The sequence below is a fragment of the Papilio polytes genome, unplaced genomic scaffold (genome assembly GCF_000836215.1).
Source record: "Papilio polytes unplaced genomic scaffold, Ppol_1.0 DF821845.1, whole genome shotgun sequence".
NCBI lineage: Eukaryota > Metazoa > Arthropoda > Insecta > Lepidoptera > Papilionidae > Papilio > Papilio polytes.
The window spans coordinates 4,507,839-4,527,242 of record NW_013527359.1 but is presented as its reverse complement, the minus strand read 5'-3'; the positions used below and the strand labels follow the sequence as shown (position 1 = coordinate 4,527,242).

The window sequence follows — 19,404 nt, the reverse complement described above, 5'->3', positions numbered from 1 at the left end:
TTAAAAATACTTTTTTAAAAATTATGCAATATGAATTTTATAATTTTGCCACAGACTTTTTAAATCTATTGTATCTTTTTTTAATCTGTATTAAACAAAAGTTTGATGTGAAATGGAAGATGTTTCTGTCAGATTAAATCTGGTCACATTTATCAGTATCAGATACATTTAGTAAGTTTCGTATCGTTTAATGAACTTTAGCTACCATAATTTTTACATCGTTTACAGTTTTGTATTGAATTTCTTATATTTTTTACTTTCCTACTTAAGTTTTGCTAATAAAATGTTTTTATAATATGAACGTTTTTTATTACTGTTTCTTTTGTTTTATTCCCTTAGCCAAGAAAAGATCACCAATGAAAAGAGGCACCTTCTAGAGTAAGAGGTTAAATTTCTTTGTTAAATACTGAAATCTATAAGGCCAATACGTTCTCAAAACTATAGAGACAAAACATATTTTCAAGTGATTATAACAAAGTTTCCATGCATAAAGCAGAAGGGTAAGTATTTGAATAATTAAAAAAACCCTTAGTAGTAACTTTACTGAATAAAATAGCATTGTAATAAATGTTAGAGACGAAAACAAAAGGTGCATATAAAATAGACGCGGACCATCTTTAAGAGGCATTGTTCGCTCGGCTCCGACCTCCCCTGGTACAGCAATTACTTCTATTGTATGTAACACGATACTATCTAACGCTTCCGATGGATTTACGTCAACAAATCTGCTTTCCATGCATTGTTTTATGTAACAAGTTTAACCGGACACAGTGTCTATGGCCGGGTAATAACCATCCTACAAATGCACTACCAAAACTTACTTATTAGAGATATAATAGATGCAGTTTCTTAGTACAAATAAAGATTATAATTAAAGATGCAAAAACGCATTCTTACAAGATTCTAATTAGTTCTAATTATATTAAGGGTCGGTGGCTCGAATTCGATTGATTTGACCTAATGTTTTTCGATTTTGAAATTCATATAATGTTTCTTTACCCGACGTTCGTACGGTGCAGAGAAACATTGCAATGCAATCTGCTCCTGTCAGGGAAGAAATTGAATATGTGAAGATCAACCCGCATTCGTCTTAGCTTGCTTAACTATGGCCAAGTCAAAGTAAGTTAGGGTAGGCTATGTACCACTCAGTGGAGACCTGTAGTCAGCTGATTATAATGATGTTGGAAAAACGTATTTTTATGTTACAGATTACACTCGCACGATGTAAAAAACTTTAAAAAGTAGGCAAAACTAGATAACATTTACAACCTCTACTTAGATACGAACTTAAGGCCTGAGAGACTATGATTTATCAACATTTATAGCAATAAATCTTTATAAAGGATCTAAAAATGGCGAATGTTTTCGTGTAAAAAATCCATGCAAGCTTTTTCTCACGTAAACATGTGTGATGACACGGTTGATTGATACGGAGAGCGATAAGAACATGCTTACGATTTCAAATCCAGTGCCGATCGCATGAATATTTACAAGACATTCGCAACGATAACCGATAATGTATTTCTTAAATATAGGCTTCGGTTAATCGTTAGATTGAACCTAAGACCCCTACAGGCTGTTTAGAAAGCTGAATATTAATTATCAAAATACTTTTTTTTTAATAAGTAAAAACATTTTCGTCGTGGATTGTTTACGCCTCTGTCATATTTTGATAAAAAAATCTATTAATGATAGGTTTGATTTAAATCTTTTGGTTTTAGTTTTTTTAATCTCTTGCAGAATTTATTCTTAATTTTCCTTCCTTGTAACAAAATCCATGTAATGATTGGTACTTGTAAAAAATATAATTTACGCTAACGTTAAAAAAACTGTGTTCGGCTTAATTTATAACAATTATCTTTATTGTCTATTACTTCCTATTGCAAGTATTGGCTTCCTGTAACATTTTTTATAAAGCAAGCAGGTGTTTGCTCTATGAGGTTATTTCTACGAACCCGCTTGTTTTTATAGAACTAAAAAATACGTTTAATAAACATTAAAATTTCGAATAACAGTTAATTATTACATAGGCCTCTAAAAACTCCAGATTTGCTTATTTTATATTGGTAATTGAAAATAACAATAAAATACATTCGGTTATTACGAGTAATCATAAAGTTTACCATATAAAGGCGAAATTAAATTTTTAATTAGTTTGACACTGAATCAAATTATGGTAAACAAGGAAATAAAGTTTTTAAATGGACCGTATCTGACTACACCGGTCAGTTTTTTAATTCGTCATTTTACGAAATGTGAGACACATTTAAAATGTGATTGATTTGTATTGAAAATTGCGAAACACCAATTGTTACTGGTTACTTATTCTTAGTGGCCTTTTGAACATATTTTGCAGTACAAAATTGGATAGTTGGTTAGTTGTTAGAGGACGACTAACACATCCCTACTATTAAACTCTATCTCACAAGCATTCACAAGGTAACAATAAATATCTACAAAGAAAGTAAAAGTTAAAATTACGTCGGATACTTATTAAATAAATTGAAAAGTGTAATTCGCTTATAAGAAAAGCAAACAAAGTGTGTCCAGTGGCCGCTGACCGTGGTGTCGCTAGTTACGCGCAAGTACGGCGTGCATCATGAAGGCATGCTTACTTTCTAAACCTGATGGGCCGCCAATTATCACAAGAAGCAATTTTCTACTAATCATTTGGCGTGACATGTAATAGGTATAAAATCTACTCTCCTAAAAACATATTGCATTAACTACGCTCATTATGGCTAAAGGCCACAAATACTTTCCTCGCGCCATCGCTTATTATATAGATTTTAAAGCTTTGACGGCCATGTGTCTTATGCGGACTACACACGTTAGGATTTAAATAAGTTTTTGATCGTCCATGCATAACTAACAGACAAAATGTATCGTACATAATACATAAACGCACGGTTCTGTGTGTGAAATTTCGTATCTCCGTTGGTTATGCCTGCAAGGTTAAAACTGTCATGCATAAGCTAACGTGTATAGCCAGCATAACTCTTAGTATAATATTACATGCATTGGGTTTAATTACTACTCGCGTCAAAATATTTGTCAGGTGTAATTATAAACATTTGTTTCTATACCAACATCACGATATTTCAAACGAATTGACTGAATCAATGAAAGCTTATTATTGGATATTCCAAGTAAGCTATTAAAAGACACTAACATTTCTATTCACTGTATTACAACTGTTTTAGTATTGATTAAATAAATACAGTGATAGTCAAATAGTCTTGCTAATATTATAAATGCGAAAGTTTAGATGGATCGATGTTTGTTAGAGTTTGTAGCCTAAACGGTTGAACGGATCTCGATAAATTGGCATAGACGTAGAGGATAGTCTAGAAGAACACATAAGCTACATACTTTGTATTTTTTTAATTCCACGTAGACAGAGTCGCGAAAGCTAGTCTATTACCATTGTTTCTTTATTTACAAATAGTAACCATTGTGAAATTAAATAAGGCTAAACGCATTAAATCACGTATTTATTATTTAAGGTATATTCAACGCTTTAGAAAATGGATTCTGCGAAATCGTATGAATCTGTTGATTGTCTTCACCTTTCCGTGGCCGATGGAATATTTTAAGACGATACGATCGTAGGAATGTTTGAATGCAATGTCACAGCCTCCGAGATACTCACGATCTATTTAAATATCTTCAGTAAAATTATTGATACAACATCAGGTAAAAGATAGCGATGAATTTAGTCATGTTTCACCTCGCATTGCCTACGCCATAGTAAATTTGTACGCCTTAAAAATATATAATAGCATGTTATATTATTTTAAGCAAGGACAAAAATAATGCTGTGCTTAAAACGTATTTAATTTCATCATACACAATAATAATAAAGAAAAAATTATAAAAAAAAACATAGCCTATGTTACTCATAGACACATTACCCTCCTAATGGTGAAAGAATTTTTAAAATCAGCCCAGCAGTTTTTGAGCATATTCATTACAAAGTTTTCCTCTTAATAATATTACTATACACTACCATTTAATTTGTTAATTAATATTTTCTATGACGCAATAATTATAATAGAATTTCTTATGTTTAATTTATGAATCGTAATTTGTACTTAAACTTAACGTGTCATAAGTTAATGTGGAGTCTTGTGAAAAGGTTGCGCGGAAGCGGTTAAATATAATAATGGCTGAATTTACGGGTATATTATTATACATTTAACAAAGGTTATGTCAATCTTAATCAAAAGTGTTGCTTTAAGAGCATTAATCTTGCCTATTATTGCCTATTTCATTAATGATGCTGTTAAATGAGACAGTAAGTGGCTATTTCCACATCAGCGACTAGCGCGCGTACCCACCATTTTCTAAAAGTCACTTAATATTGTATTTTTACTACACCTCAACTGCGAAACAAAATGACAAACGCCCGCTGCCCTCATGCAGTTAGGCGCAAGTGAAAATAGCCTTTTATTCAAGCTATAAAATTTTAAGTGCTACAGTAATAATATTAAATTTCCATGTTTGTATTAGATAATATGTTGATAATATCATTATTTATTGAGGCGTTAAATGACCGATGAATACGTTTGGAAAACTGTAACCTCTGTGAATAAATGTGTGGGTGTGCCGTACAAACGAATTCGGGTCCCGCGGCACAACCTACCCTTGAACTACGAATGCATCGGAGGGCATAATATTGTAAGCTGAGGGGAAATGGACTTACCAGCTCGATGACCGCCACACCTTCTGCAGGTGCCTGGTCTCAGTCAGTGTCAACGAGTCAAAGTCTGGTTCTGTCAAGCGTACAGGCGTCAGCGATGCTGCCTGCGCCGTAAGGATTTCGAACGCGAAACCGAATTTTGAGCGACCCCGTTCGCTATTCGAAATTGACAAGCCCTTTTTGTCCTCGCGTTGTCGTACAAGCAACCACTTTCAACTTTAATCTGCACACGTCTTCTGACCGACTCTTGGCTTGGCTGCATCTTTCCGACTCTTTTTTTACCGTTTACCTCTCCGCAGGCCCCGTGCTCGTCACTAGTGGAGAGGGATTTTCCAACTACCCACCTGTGCGGGTGAAATAAAATGAGCGCGCTTACCCGCACTAAACTCGGTGCGCGAAATTTAAATTATGCTCGTCACCGAATGTGACGAACCCGTACTATCTACACCGAACAGTGGGTATGGAATAATATTTTCTACATATGCAAAAAAAAAGTGTTATTCCGAAAATATCCCTTTTATCCAGTTCGTCCTTCCATCATTCAAACATATTTCTTTTAAATCTGTAAATTTACAGAGATAACTGATACTTATCATTAAATTGAATTAAATGTAAATAAAAGATTATGTATTGTCTTGTAATTTTTTTAATCCGATTAATAACGATCATTTAATCAAATTATGCACTTAACAACTTCTGTTCTTGTGTGTGTACCATAATCACTAGGTAATTAATATCACCAAAAGGGTGCTCGACGACCAACGCTTAAACAGATTCAATTAATTCCAACTTGCTTACCAACATAAATACAAATTGTTTATCTAGTGAGACATTTTTTCTTAAGTGTATAGCTAAAGAAAGATAAAATAAATAAATACATCTTAAAGTAAGCAGTCTATTTCTTAGGGTCCCTGTAGACGCCCATGAAAAGCACAGAGTTGGTGGGGCGCTCGTAGATGATGTACACGAAGGGGAAGTTGGCAATGAAGACGCTGGGCTCCGCCGGCCGAGACGACCTGAAGCCGAAGATCGCGGTGGCCGCCGCCGCCACCGTACCTGCAAATAACATTTACGAACCTTGTCACTAAAAGTGTTAACTGTAATAGTGAACCACAATAAAGTAACAATTTATAATTCATCGCTACATTTTATAGCACTGTCTGTTCGTTATTTTTGTTTATTGTTAAATTTCTGCACTAAAGACACTATTTTACGGGCTTTTAACTTATTTATCGTATCACACTTTAGAGAAAAGATATTTACCTTCTTCGTCAACTTGTATTTTCGCTTGATGGATGGCATCATCAAATCGAATGCCGTGGTCTTCAGTCAGCGTAGAGAAGTCTGCGCTTGAGTTGAACAGGTCACCCACTCCCAACCCTTCTAAAACCTATTAGAAGAAACATGTTAACAATATTTAATAATATAATTTCAGTTAGTTTATTTTTTTTAATATTGGTGGAATTTCTTAATTAAGTAATATCTTTTTTACCGTTCCAACTAAGCTCTAGGCTAGGAAATGATTTACGACTATAGTCAAATGATTCGAAAAGATTCGAACTCTCGACCACGTAATTGGAAATCCGTACCTCTAACCATTAGACTACAGACGCTTCAAGTTTCTTATCTTGTTAATCATTTTTACGTAATATTAAATTATAACTTTAGACGAGATAAATTTAACACAGAACTTACACTCTTGATACTAAGCGACCTCTCCATCGTGAACTTGGGTATCTCTACCACGACTTCGCGGCCCATGAAGCTCTCCTCCACTACGGCGGCGAGACGCTCCGGTGTCAGGTTAGCGATTATATTTGTCACACCTGTCACAGCATACACATTTTAAATACATATTTTGTATGAAATTATATAATTAAGTGTTGGTAGGGCCCGCTTTAATATCTTCGGACGAAATGGCCCGATGAAATACTACGACCACACAGGAGACGGGCGTGAAGCGGGAACAATTCTGCTTTTAGTGTGATGAATGTGGTACCGGAGGCCCAACTTTAGTCCCTTATCATATATAAAAATTATAACAATAACTAAACAAGACACAGTACCTTCCTTCATGGAGTAGGGTGGCAGGAAAATGTACATGCTGATGTCATTGCCTTTGTATGGAAGCTCCAAGATCTGAGCGCCAAGGTCATCGTTCACCACTGAAATGATAAAAATTTCATCATTAAGGACAAGCTTATCTGAGTATGTTGAAATATTGATATAAAGGAAAAGTGAAATAAATTATTCCACGGATATTATTAATTGTTGACATGACGTGTTGATAAAAGTTAAATAAAATCATATAAGTCAGAAAAAAGCTTAGTAAAAGCTTCTTATTCATTATTTCACTACTCGCCGGTTAAAAAATTGCAAACTACGCTCCGTATTCGAGACTAAGAGCACGCGTACACCTTTGATTAAGCTATCGCATATTTGTTTAGTGCAACTAAACACTTGAATTGACTACGAAACAATTGACAATCGGATAATAGTTGTGCGATAGTTTAGTCGCAGATGTGCGCCCGCTCTTAATATAATTTATACTTACTATAATGGAAGATTCCTTTCTGTTTCATAAAATGCGTTAATGTCTGACGACTCTCAGACACAAAGAAGGGTTCCTTTTTCGTTCTTTCGGGCAAGAACTTCGATGCCCATAATCCTTTGAAGTAAGCCGCATTGGTTAAAACCAATCTAGTTATTTCTGTAATCGCACGAGGGGGTAGGAAGTCTTTTATATTGTTCTTTGTGACTCTTGAAACCCAATCGTTTATGTATTCGCGTGACTCGCCCGGCTGTCCTTGGAAATTCTGGAAATATTTATGATAACATTGAGAAAAACATAGTAAAAAGTCAAATAATTTTAAAGAAAGATTAGATAGATATGCGCTTTAATCCAAAATCGCTGCACGTCTAAATAATAAATATACAATCATACAATACAAACTGGATGATTGGGATAGTTATAAGAAACTGGAATCGTACCACTATTGGTAAGAGCTCAACTCTTGATATTTATATTTGTGATAATCTCGTTTCTTACGAACATTATATAAGTAAAAACAAAAAACCGACCAGAATTTAATGTTATAATTAACGAACTCTACTCTTTTTTATATCTATACTAATATTATAATGATGAAATATTTGTATTTTTGTATGTATTAAAATAACTCCAAAACTACTGGGTTGAATTCAAATATTCTTTCCCCGTTGGAAAGGTAATTTATCTGCGAGTAACATAGATTATATATTTAAATTTCATGCGGACGAAGTCGCGAGCATCAACTAGCTAGTTATAAAAATAAATGAAAAAAATACACATCACTATGTATGTATGTTTCAGGATAGTTTTTATATAAAAAATAATTTAAAAATCTTTGTCACTGTATTCGCTACGCGACATCTAATTAGAATTTTAGTGTCGTATTCCATTGAATTGAAGAATTACGATTGTCCTCGCACACATGCATTTATATGAGTAACGTCTTTGTTGTCTTTATTTTTTATTCAATCTTACATATAATAATATTAGCGATGGTATCTACTCAAGTTTTATTTTATAACAGAAGTTTTTTTCTGAACATACAATTTATAACAATAAAAGGATTTAATAAGTGTTGCTAGTGTTATATTTTCTAAGTATGTTTGAAAATCTGTAAATACACGTTCATTAGAACATAACTATAATTTAGTAATCAGTTCGAAAAACATCGAAGAATGTTTTCAATAACAGCAGCTGTAGAAAATATGCATGAACTAAATCATTGAGTATTATATAAGCTACCCACGCATATCACCAGCGTAAGGTGTAGCAATACTCGGTCAAGGATTTTATTAAGTAAGACTGTTATGACGTCATAAATTTTATAAGAGGTATATTGTATTCTTTCTACTTTTTTATGGTAACTCCGGATTTTAGTTAACACGGAGGCAAATAGGTAAAGAATAAAGAGGATGTTGTGATAATCATAATTGTAAAGGGTGTATGTATAATATATACTGCATAGCTTTTAATATTTCGAGATTCATGGTTCCCATAAAGATACACTGGGGACACAAAAGTGGGCAAGGAAGGGCAGTTCCCTCTAGCCTAGAGAATTGAGAAATCTAATATAGACCTAAATTTGAATAAAACAATATTAATGGTAGCTGACCCTCGCCCCTTCCCCCCACCTTAGACCAAGCCAATAGATCGAAAGTGTGTATCTTACCAAGGCTTCAATTTCAGCGCCAAGTACGTCGAGCATGCACTGTCGCACATGCAGGCCGCGATCCACGAACATCTTGTTGACAGACGTGAACTCGTAGCTGTCACTGTTGTTGTTCATTGCACGCGACGTCTTGTCCACCTTGTACGCTGTCATCAGGTTGATCTTGTCCTGGAAATGTACAATACCGTATTTAGTCAGACAGCGATGTATCAATACCCTTATCTTTATTGTTTGTGGTGTTTAAGATGAGACAATCAAGAAATGCATGCCTTTATGTAGGTTTCGATGGCTGAATATGTGGAGCTTGAAATTTACTCACCATTTTGTCCGCGATTTTCAAAGATCGTTTCAACGATTGCTCAGTTTGTCCACCCGCTCCGAAGTATCCCAGCAACAGTGCGTGGTACACGGAGAACGGTGAAAAGAATATGTTATCATCGGGCACCTTTTTGTTTATTTCATTAAAGAGATGGAGAGTGAACTCCAGTTGTCCACGATACAAAGACATCCGCGATTCCGGACTAAGCTTCTTTGATGAATCATCCTTGTAGAAACACTGGCTATTCACCAGTGTTGATGATATTAAAAATATTAGCGCTCCTATCTTCAGCATTGTTAATCTGAAACAAAAGAAGTTTTAAAATCGTGCAAGTCCTTTTAACTTAATTTAAGTGGCGAAAAAAACTTTGATCCATTTATCAAATAAATAACGCACGCATTTCGAAAAAGACAATTTTCATTCATGTTATATTTTCTTTGTCCAAATTGCATTGTTAACATTACCGTAAAATTTGGGGCAATTTCAACAACAGTGCTACCAATTTCTTCCACACATACTTGGTAATGTACTTTAATTTCAAAACTACTTATAGAACTTTGTCACGTTTAGAACCTGTCAAAGGAGTCATGGTATAACTTTTCAGTGACCTCAAAACATCGTTTTGTTTCGTAAAAACGGTTACTAACGGATGAGGCCATTTTGAAGCGCTTGTAAAGTGACGTAATACTTGCATCTGGCAACAACGGATTAAACTTTAACATTTACTTGATCCTTAGAGCATAACATTATTATTTAAGACTAAAACCTCGTGTTGAATGTCAAATATTGGCATCTCTCATATAACTATTCACATGCTAGTATATACCTATTAGAAGCGTGAGCATAAATTACAATTTTGTTCTAACTAAGATTATCCCAGTAGAAATGAAACATGTTCTAGAAATAATTTTTAGACATTACAGAAAAATACACTCGAGTAAAGTTTGAAAAAAATATCTTGTTCTCGTTATCCAAAAAACTTCATCAATAGATGAATCATCAATGATGAAATACCTAATAAGATAAAATGAATTCATAATTTATCATAGGAGTATTTATTATTTAAAAGGCTGCTAAAAATGTACTCACAAATAAAATAAATCTCCGATGAAACGTTCCAGTTCTAATTCCGTATTACTGTTACTGTACTGTTACTAATTACACATAGAGCTATCTCAAAATAAATCACAATACAACTAAATATTCACAAAAGGAGTGAACGGTCGAGAGAGTTCATCTCGGCTGTGGAATCACCGCGCTTTCTCTCGTCGCGGCCACTCGCTACGTCAGGGGGCACTGCTGGGGAAAGACCGAAGGGGAAGGGGAGGGGACTGACGAATGACGAATGCTACAAACGTAGAACGAACTGTTAAAAAAATCACGTATAATTCAAAATAAAATTTTATGTATAAGAACAGATAAATAATTGCATTTTACATTACGTTTTTGAATAGATAAATTAAATTATAAAAAAACTTTCACAAATCTATGCAAGTTAACTGTTTTATTATACGCCTAATTAATAATCTCTCTAATTTGTTTTTAGCAAGTGGCTATGAATTTTCAATTTTCTCCGAATCTTGACAAGACACATCTTGTCTATCAAATCAGTGAAAATGAGTGAAATGAAAGATACTGTAATTAATTACCACTATTACAGTATTATTAATAACTAATTAATATTAAATGTATTTTTAACAACTTGCTCTGATAAATATTATGAGTGAGCGTGTATATTTATTTGCTAATTATTGCAATTTTTTAATTTTTTATTAATTAAAAGAAATAGTAATCAAAGTCAGTAGAAATAAACGTTTACAAACACATTTTAGTTCTATTTACGGCATTCATTAGCGACGTTGAAATGAGCGAGCGATTTGTCACGATCAATTTTTATCGTTACGCGGCTGCCCCGAGTTAATACATCAACTGATTGGGAAATCCCAAGCCACGGTACAATTGCAAGGCTGCATATATTTCCCATTAAGTCGTATTTACAGCTTATTCATTGCATATTCGATTTATTCTGTTAAAGCTTTTATATACAGGAAATACATATACTGAAGATACTTAAAGCATAAACTTTAATACAGGAAAATAAAACTAAACGACTTGAATTACAATTACTTTGTACTGTAATAGTCGTACTAACAACTATAAGAACAGTCAAATTGTATTCTAACCACTCTATAGTAAGTCACATATAACGGATGCTTCAACGTCTACGTGATTATAATAACTGTTGCATTCCACTGTCTAAACTATTCTGTAAAAATATTCATAAATATTCATATCCCTCTACACTTTATTGAAGAAAACAGAGACAACGATATCTCTCAATACAAGTTACAGGACAGTGTAACTTTACTGTAATAGTTAACACGAAATTCAATGCGTTCGTTGCAGTGTTACGAACGTCACGGGGTTTTCCGATCTCTCTGTATAGCACCGATCACTATTGTAATTTCGCGTGGGTTTCCCTCCGACCAGCCTGATGATTCTCGGCCGCATTGCGGAGAAAGTCAACAATGCGTCACACTTTTATTACACAACAGCCGGATCGTCAAAGCATGTCAATACTATTACGTACGAAAAGGTAGCTGGAAAACTCTGTGTCCTAAATTACAGTCGCCTTCTTTCGCGGTATTCTAATTACAGAAAAATGCCTTGCACAATTAACGTAATCTTCTTACAAATATGTTTTGTCCTAAAAAAGTATTACAAATGAGTAGTAAAAAATAAAGTTTAAGAGGTTATACAACTACTAGCTGGTGATATAACAAGGAGAGAAATGAGATGAGAAAAGTCTCAGCAAAATTGCAATAAACCTTTTTTTAATTAATTTCCAAAATAATAAAAGTTTTGTTGGATTATCGTCGTATGTTGGCTTTGAAACCGCACTTTTTATAATCATGTAGTTTAATGAGTACATGCAACGGTATGAGCATGCTCGATTTGTACTGGTTCATTTTTGAATCATTATAATTTTGTGCAATACACATATACGACCCGAGAACCGCTAGTCAGAATTGATTTATTATTTATGTTTGTTGTCTGGATTTGTGGAAATAAAAAAGTGAATAACAGAGAGCTTTTTTATCTTATCTTTGTGCTCATACATGTTAACTTAAAAAAATAACAAAAGAATGGGACATTGTTTAAGATATTTAACAAAAATTTTGATAAAGAACTCAAATTTTCACAAAAAATGGCAAAAAAAAGCTCAAACACGCTATACTTATGTACGTACGTACGTTTTAAATTTGATATATTGCTTGTTAAATAATGGTTGTCTGGCTTTTTATTTTAATCCAGCCTAGATGTAGTTACACATTGATAAATTTCTAGATATACCTTGATGAATGCTCTTTAATTCAGGGTTACAACTTGTTTTAACACAAACATAATATAAACTATTACAATATTGTAAGAATATGCAAATTAATTATCCTTATAGCAATCACCTTGTTTATATTAAGATTCTCTTGAAGGGTCTGTATTAATTAACATTGGTCATTATTTCCAGTTGTAAAGTATATAGTTTTCTTATAGTATCTTTTCTTATCCGTCCGTTCGTTTCTAGTCACGGAAGCCACACTCAACTTTACAAAAGTCACCTATAGAGTGAGAAAAAGTACAAAGTGATCTTAAAATAAGAATCAAAGTAATAACACCTATAATAAAATTACTCATATTACAAATAAACAATTACATTCAGGGTCAGCAATGATTGTAAAGATAAGATAAAATGTTTTGTAATGGAGATTTGAGGTCGACAAAACAGAATGAGATTCTTTGTTTGCCTTCTACTACCGATATGCTATCCTTCTTTTATCTTTGAAAACATAAAGACATTAATATTAATAATGTCTATGTGGAATTTTGTGTTTTCAAAGCATTGATTATAACATCAGCGTAAACCTTATAGTTATTTTATGTACCTTATATGTAGTTGTTGTTATATACTGAAATTAATGTAACAATAATTTCAGAAATTACTTCAATACGTATTACAATTTATAGGAAAAAAATCATACCGATAAAAATATACAGTTTATCGAATCTAAAGAGGTCTTGATCTCAACATGACCTAACGGAATCAATATAAGTGCGCCCGTCGATAAACACACTGCCTTTCAAGATACCATGTAACAACTAACTACATATAGAAACAGTAATTTACTAACAGTGGGTTTACACTGCCCAAAGACTTGATAAAAATATTATCAACCTTCTGAAGCCGATGACGAAAAGATAAAACGCCGCGGCAGAGCTATCATTCAATAAAACTCGCCTGACAATGGCAGACACTGATTCATGTTTATTCTTATGCCACGGATGTAAACATTTGTGTTGGCATTGACAGAAAACCCTACACTCTAATAAACAATAATCATGCATATTATACAAATGATTTTTTTAGCCTTCAATTATCTCTTCAACGTTCAGAAAAAATGATTGTTGTGAAAACATACAAACGCTCCTATTAAAATTTTCAAAGGACGATGCTTGTACCTTTTTCCGTAACTATTATCTAACTAAATGGCACTTAAACGACGACTTCCTTTTGAAATTGCAGTATGTGGAAAGCATTATCTTATTGCTACGAAGCAAAAACAAAATGTTTTTTTGGCTATTTAACAGAAAAACCCTAAAAAACATGAGGGTAAGATTTTATGCATAAGAACTTTGGACTTTATATATTCTCAAACTTAACTTACAAATTATGTACTGATTGTTTTTTTTTGTAAAGAGAGGTATATGCATGTTTGTTTATATATCTAAAATATTTTAGTTGTTTTGCATGTAAAAATATTCCAATGTGACCACCAGATATAAAATAAACCACTTGACTGGTTTTGAAGTGCAAGGTGTCAGTTAGTATTTATATCTACCTCGGTTGTTGGAGTACCTCGAGTAGGGTCGATCAGGTTCCTTAGTTGTCTTAACATCTTTTATATTTTAAAAACAATAATTCAGTTCACGCAGTTCAAACGATGTAGATGTCAGTGAACAATGCAGTTGCATGAGAATTGGTCACAGTGAATTAGAAAGCGTTCACGACAAATCAGCACCGATCGCTATCGACCGGCGAATAGATTTAAACAATCATGTTTGTGTGACTGTTTATTATATCAATATTTACTTTACGTTTATTATCTGCCTCTACAATAAATCGAACACGATAATTCATTACAAATAACTGCATTACAGTTTTACTAAATTTACACCAGTCCACTTAACATTAAGTTTTGTTTTAAGAATTTCTTAATAAGAACAAAAACAGTTTAAAAATTACAAACAAAGCGAAAAAGTTTGTGTTAATTTAAAACAACTGGACTCACCGTTTGCAGATGTCCTGATATGTCAATGACTTCTTCAAAAAATGTTTCTCGACAATATAATAATATCCCGGCTGCTATACACCCGGCGGTTATTTTAAAAGTAATAAGTTAGTGTATACTGTGCATAATAATATAAAATTCTATCGAACGTTATGCCACGGCAACGCTCGGAGACAGACTGAATGAGGGCCAGCCGCTATCCTCTTTTTTATGTAACTGTTGTAAACTGGTATGCGCCTGCAAAGCACGCACACCGGTGTCAACAGAGACCGAGGAAAATGAAAACAACCTTTTAGTCGCTTCGCGCCACGTTCTCGGGGTCTTGCGCTGGTACATTTGATAGCATCTCATAAAATTAATAACGCTAATGCTGAGTTAACGGTACGTATTATCGGTAACAGCGTCATGTATTGGGAATGCTGTTTCGGATAAAACAGAACTCCGATAACAATAAACACGTAAGATTATTCCCCAAAGATAACCTTTTTGGCTTCCTTATTTTTGACATGCACGGTAAGCTCAAATGGTAAGGAGATAAGAATAACCCATTTTAAGGGTCAATTAATTTCTACGAATCAATAAATACAGAGGAATTACATATAAAAGATGTGTCAGACGTTAAATAGGACAAGTGTAAAGTACATAAGGAAAACAAGAATGAAATCATGAAAAGAAAAAGATTACTGCTGTGCTTATCTACATGTCTGCATTTTGAGAGGTTTCAAACAAAACTGTCAAGTTCTTATAAGAAAGTTATTATTTAAGTAGCAGTAAAAATTGAAAACTAAAATTATAAAATAATTTTAACACATATTTTACTAATATCGTTTTTCCATGGGTTTTCTTTTATCTTGATAAATGGTTGAAAATTACACCAATATCTATAAATCACAGCCGCAGAACCATAAATTAAAAAAGGTATTTTACTGTGGAAAAATAACTGTGATAATGGAGGTAAATATGTGCGAGTTATTTACAATCGGGTTATATCTTTGAACTGCAGTATATAAATACATTTGTTGTAAAAATAAACTAATAATTTTACACGAACTCTAACCGTGATCATAGTATCGTGACATTTAAATGCAATATCAAGGTATTTTTTTTTAATTCAGACGTAGAAATCTATTTTCTTATGTAGTCTTGTAAAAACCTGCCAAATAAAACTTGTTGATTGAACGTGTTGCAACTTTAGGAATTTAATAATTAATATTTTATGAATTATTTTGATCACTGACGGTCTGTTCTTCCAAGCATTCTTAATACCTACTTCATTGAGAAATCGAGCCACTATACTGTATGTAATTCAATTTAACGCACACAAAATATTATCCATTCATTAGGAGTCCAATTCAGCTACAATAGTAATTTCCCTATTTCGCAAATGCCCCTTTTGTGACATGCCCATTGAGTAACAACGAACTGTAATCTCTCATTATCGATGGTTACGGTTCCTGATATTATACAATTAAATCAGTCATCAGCCTACTTAGCGGCTGATGAATGTGGAAAGTTACTAACACTAACAACTGTTTTCCGTTACATGTACTGTTTTCTATTTATAAATACTAACTAATAAATAACAATAAGTATTGATAGAGTAACTGCATCTATATAATATTTAGCCTGTCACACTAAATTGCAAATTGTCTGTTAACAATCCTACGTGTAAAATGTGATGGAAATATCGAATTTTGTTCCCTTATCTGACCGTGACGCCATTTTTAAGCAATCTGAGCCTCTATCAGCCAGTTTTGGTACAGGCCCTTGGAGTATAATAGTAAATAATGAATATCGAACGCTCGAATAAATACGGAAAATATCTTACGTTTGTCCAAACAGCAAAGGATTTTCGAAATGGATATCTTCTTATTTAATTTACAATGAAGTAGTCATTGCAACATTAAACTTGAAAAAAAGTTAAAGTAGTAACTTGGATATGACACGACAAATTTAAATAACCTCAATTTAAAACGATGTTTACGTTAATCAAACTAAAATTGTATGACCAAGCATCAGATGAAACCAGATCGTGGTAACAAGTACTCAAAAAATTGCAACTCATATTAACCGTGAGTGTTTAATAAGGGTTGTTTTATAATTTTATAATTGTCCATATAAAATAAATAGACGCTTAATTATTCAGTTGATGAAACGGTTTATAAAGTCCGCAAATAATCTGTTTTTTATGGACATTTGATAATTCTTAAAGTGGAACAGATCATCAATTACTTTTTGTACGTTTGCAATTGCAAGCTTTCATTGAATTTACAATTATGTAGGTATCAATATCGTGATCTCAAATATAAAACTTTCTATGAACGTCTATTTGACGTTTCCAATCGTTCCACTTTGCTGAAGATCTTATGATTATTTGACAGGCGCTAACCTAGAACTGAATAGCATACTTTCAATATGAACTTATCAACAACTATAAACGTGAATTTTATTTGAACGCCTTTAGATATGTAATAGTGAAAAGATCATTGACTGTTCATGTGATATAGATTTTTTGGAAATTCAAGGATCGGACAGAGGTATATTATAAAAAATATTTAACCGCTTAATAGGTTTTTGACCGACTTCCCAAAAGGAGGAACTCAATTCGTCTCTATGTTTTTTTATGTGTGTTACGGCATAACTCCGCTGCGAGTGGACCGATTTTGATAATTCTTTTTTATCCGAAAGGTAGTGGTTGCAGGTGGGTCCCATCTTTTTTGTTTGATTTTTGGAGTCAAAGACTACAACGTAGTTAGTTTAGCTTAAAATCGCGTGACGAAATTAGAGGTCTTTTTGCTTTCTTTGCTTACTTAGCCTAATTTAGATTATTTTTCGCTGATTATTGGAATTCATTTTATTAATATATCTTATTACCATTACGAATAACTCAAAGCTAACGTTTATTCTACAACGATGTCCAGGCTTCGAATGTCAAACCGGCATTAGTTGCCCGTACCCCAATGGGCCATTAGCGCATTATCTCAGTTTTGAAATTATGTGGCCAGATGAACAATAACTACGAAAAAAGGTTAGAAATAAAACAACAAAATAACACAACATAATTTATTCTTCCGACCTAAAACCTGTTCAAAAAGTTTTATTATGTAATTTTCATCAAAATAATCACATCTCAAAATTGTTGGCGCTATCTGATAGCAATATGTACTATATTTATGTAAAACTAAAAAGCACCGTAACCGAAATTTATTAAATTATTATTATGCTCGTCAGAATTATGCTGCCTTCTGTACTTGTACGGAATGTCCGGAAAATTGACACATCCTTGATACCAGGGATGCACTTTAAAAAAAATATAATCGTTTTAAATAAAATCGATTTTACAAGTGTTCTGTTCGAAGCGATAAAAATAAGAAAAACAAATATAAAAAACGATATAACGAAAGATAATGCAAAACATGTGTATAAAACAGTTTCAAAATTGAATCGTTTTTCATATTAAAAAATAACAAAATTATTCCTCGATAAAATCAAAGTTCAATAAATTAGGGAGATACTTCGTGCATCCCTATTTTAGATCAAAATAAAAGTTTACATTAATTCGCAGTACATCGAAAACCTTAAATACTAATTATTATGAGTGGATTACAAAAAGCGTCTTCATTCACGTATTTTATTTGGGCAGTTTGCCCACCTCGAACAGATAAGCCGCGAACAATTTGATCTGAAAAATAAACTATTATTAAAACCAAAAAAAAAGTTGCCAAAAAACCAGGTCTGTCGTTTAAATTAACATTTACAAAAAAAAAAATTTGAAATTCCCTAAGTTTGTACTAGAGCTCGACATAGCTGAATGGTGGGTTTTGAACCCGTCACGCGATCGGAAGTCCGTGATTGTAACCATTAGCCTATTGTTAAACAAATCTATTATATTGGCAACATTGTTTATATTATACTATTTTTGGAACAAGTGATTTTTTCTTTTTTTATTGTCGATACAATTTTTCTTTCAATATGAATACACAATTGTTATTAACATTAAAGACGATAGCCTGATAAAAAGTTCAGCATAAATAAACACGTTTATAAATATTTCTGTTCTAGTTATCAGATAGAATTCCAGGCAAACAGGACAAGTGTTATCTGTAGCGGTTTGGTTGAATTATAAATAACATTACATTTCACATTATACACAATAACCTATCTAATCATTTGAAATATAAAAATAGTTGCCACATTTGTAATTTTTAGTGGAAAATTGTAAAATTAAGTTCTATTGCTGTACAGCAAGTTAAAATTGCAGACGGGCGACTTCACAGATTGCCAAAATGTATATATATAGACCGACAAGGATTAGTTACTCGATGGGCATAAGTCAAACCAAATTAAGACAATTTACTATCACAACACTAACAATGATAAAAGTGTCATCATCTTTGTTCTATTATATTGTGATTTTTTATTTTATATAACTTACTAGATTTAAGTAGGTTTTACATACAGTTCTAATCATGATAGCAACTGCTTTCGCCGGGCCAAAGCCTGATTTGAGTATATCATCAATTTCTAAAAAATGATGGTCTAGTAAGATATAGCTATAGTCAACTGGAAAGGGGCTAATAGTAATAATCGTTTTTATCCCAAAAAATTCTTATCGAATGTTAAAAATTATTGAGAAATTATTGAATTTAGTCTCCCTGCCTCCTGAGAACATTTATACATATAAGCAAGTAGTAAATACGCTGAAAAATAACGTGGCCTTCAGTGACAAGCTGATCCTTCTTCTTTTGGCCAAGAATTGATGTGTATTTTTTGTGTTTAATTAATATGTTTTGTGAATTTAGTGTTTTTTTTTTTTTT

The 19,404-nt window shown here is 32.9% G+C and overlaps 1 protein-coding gene across 1 annotated transcript; it reads right to left on the bottom strand.

Annotated features, from left to right (window-relative positions):
* Positions 1–5,330: 5,330 nt before the first annotated feature.
* Positions 5,331–14,779, bottom strand: LOC106108115 (serpin B3-like). The gene is made up of 8 exons (XM_013289202.1): positions 14,587–14,779; positions 9,242–9,542; positions 8,923–9,090; positions 7,257–7,518; positions 6,769–6,867; positions 6,398–6,528; positions 5,966–6,092; positions 5,331–5,758 (listed from the first exon to the last, which is right to left on the bottom strand). The coding sequence occupies exons 2-8, from the start codon at positions 9,533–9,535 to the stop codon at positions 5,598–5,600; spliced, it is 1,242 nt and encodes a 413-aa protein (XP_013144656.1). The 5' UTR covers positions 9,536–9,542; positions 14,587–14,779; the 3' UTR covers positions 5,331–5,597.
* Positions 14,780–19,404: the final 4,625 nt, after the last annotated feature.

Bases quoted from the DNA above. Each gene is read 5' to 3' on its own strand.
- LOC106108115 (XM_013289202.1), bottom strand. From the start codon at position 9,535: ATGCTGAAGATAGGAGCGCTAATATTTTTAATATCATCAACACTGGTG. The intron at 7,519-8,922 runs GTAAGATACACA...AAATATTTCCAG, and splicing joins GCGCTGAAATTGAAGCCTTG to AATTTCCAAGGACAGCCGGG. The intron at 5,759-5,965 runs GTAAATATCTTT...TGTTATTTGCAG, and splicing joins AATACAAGTTGACGAAGAAG to GTACGGTGGCGGCGGCGGCC.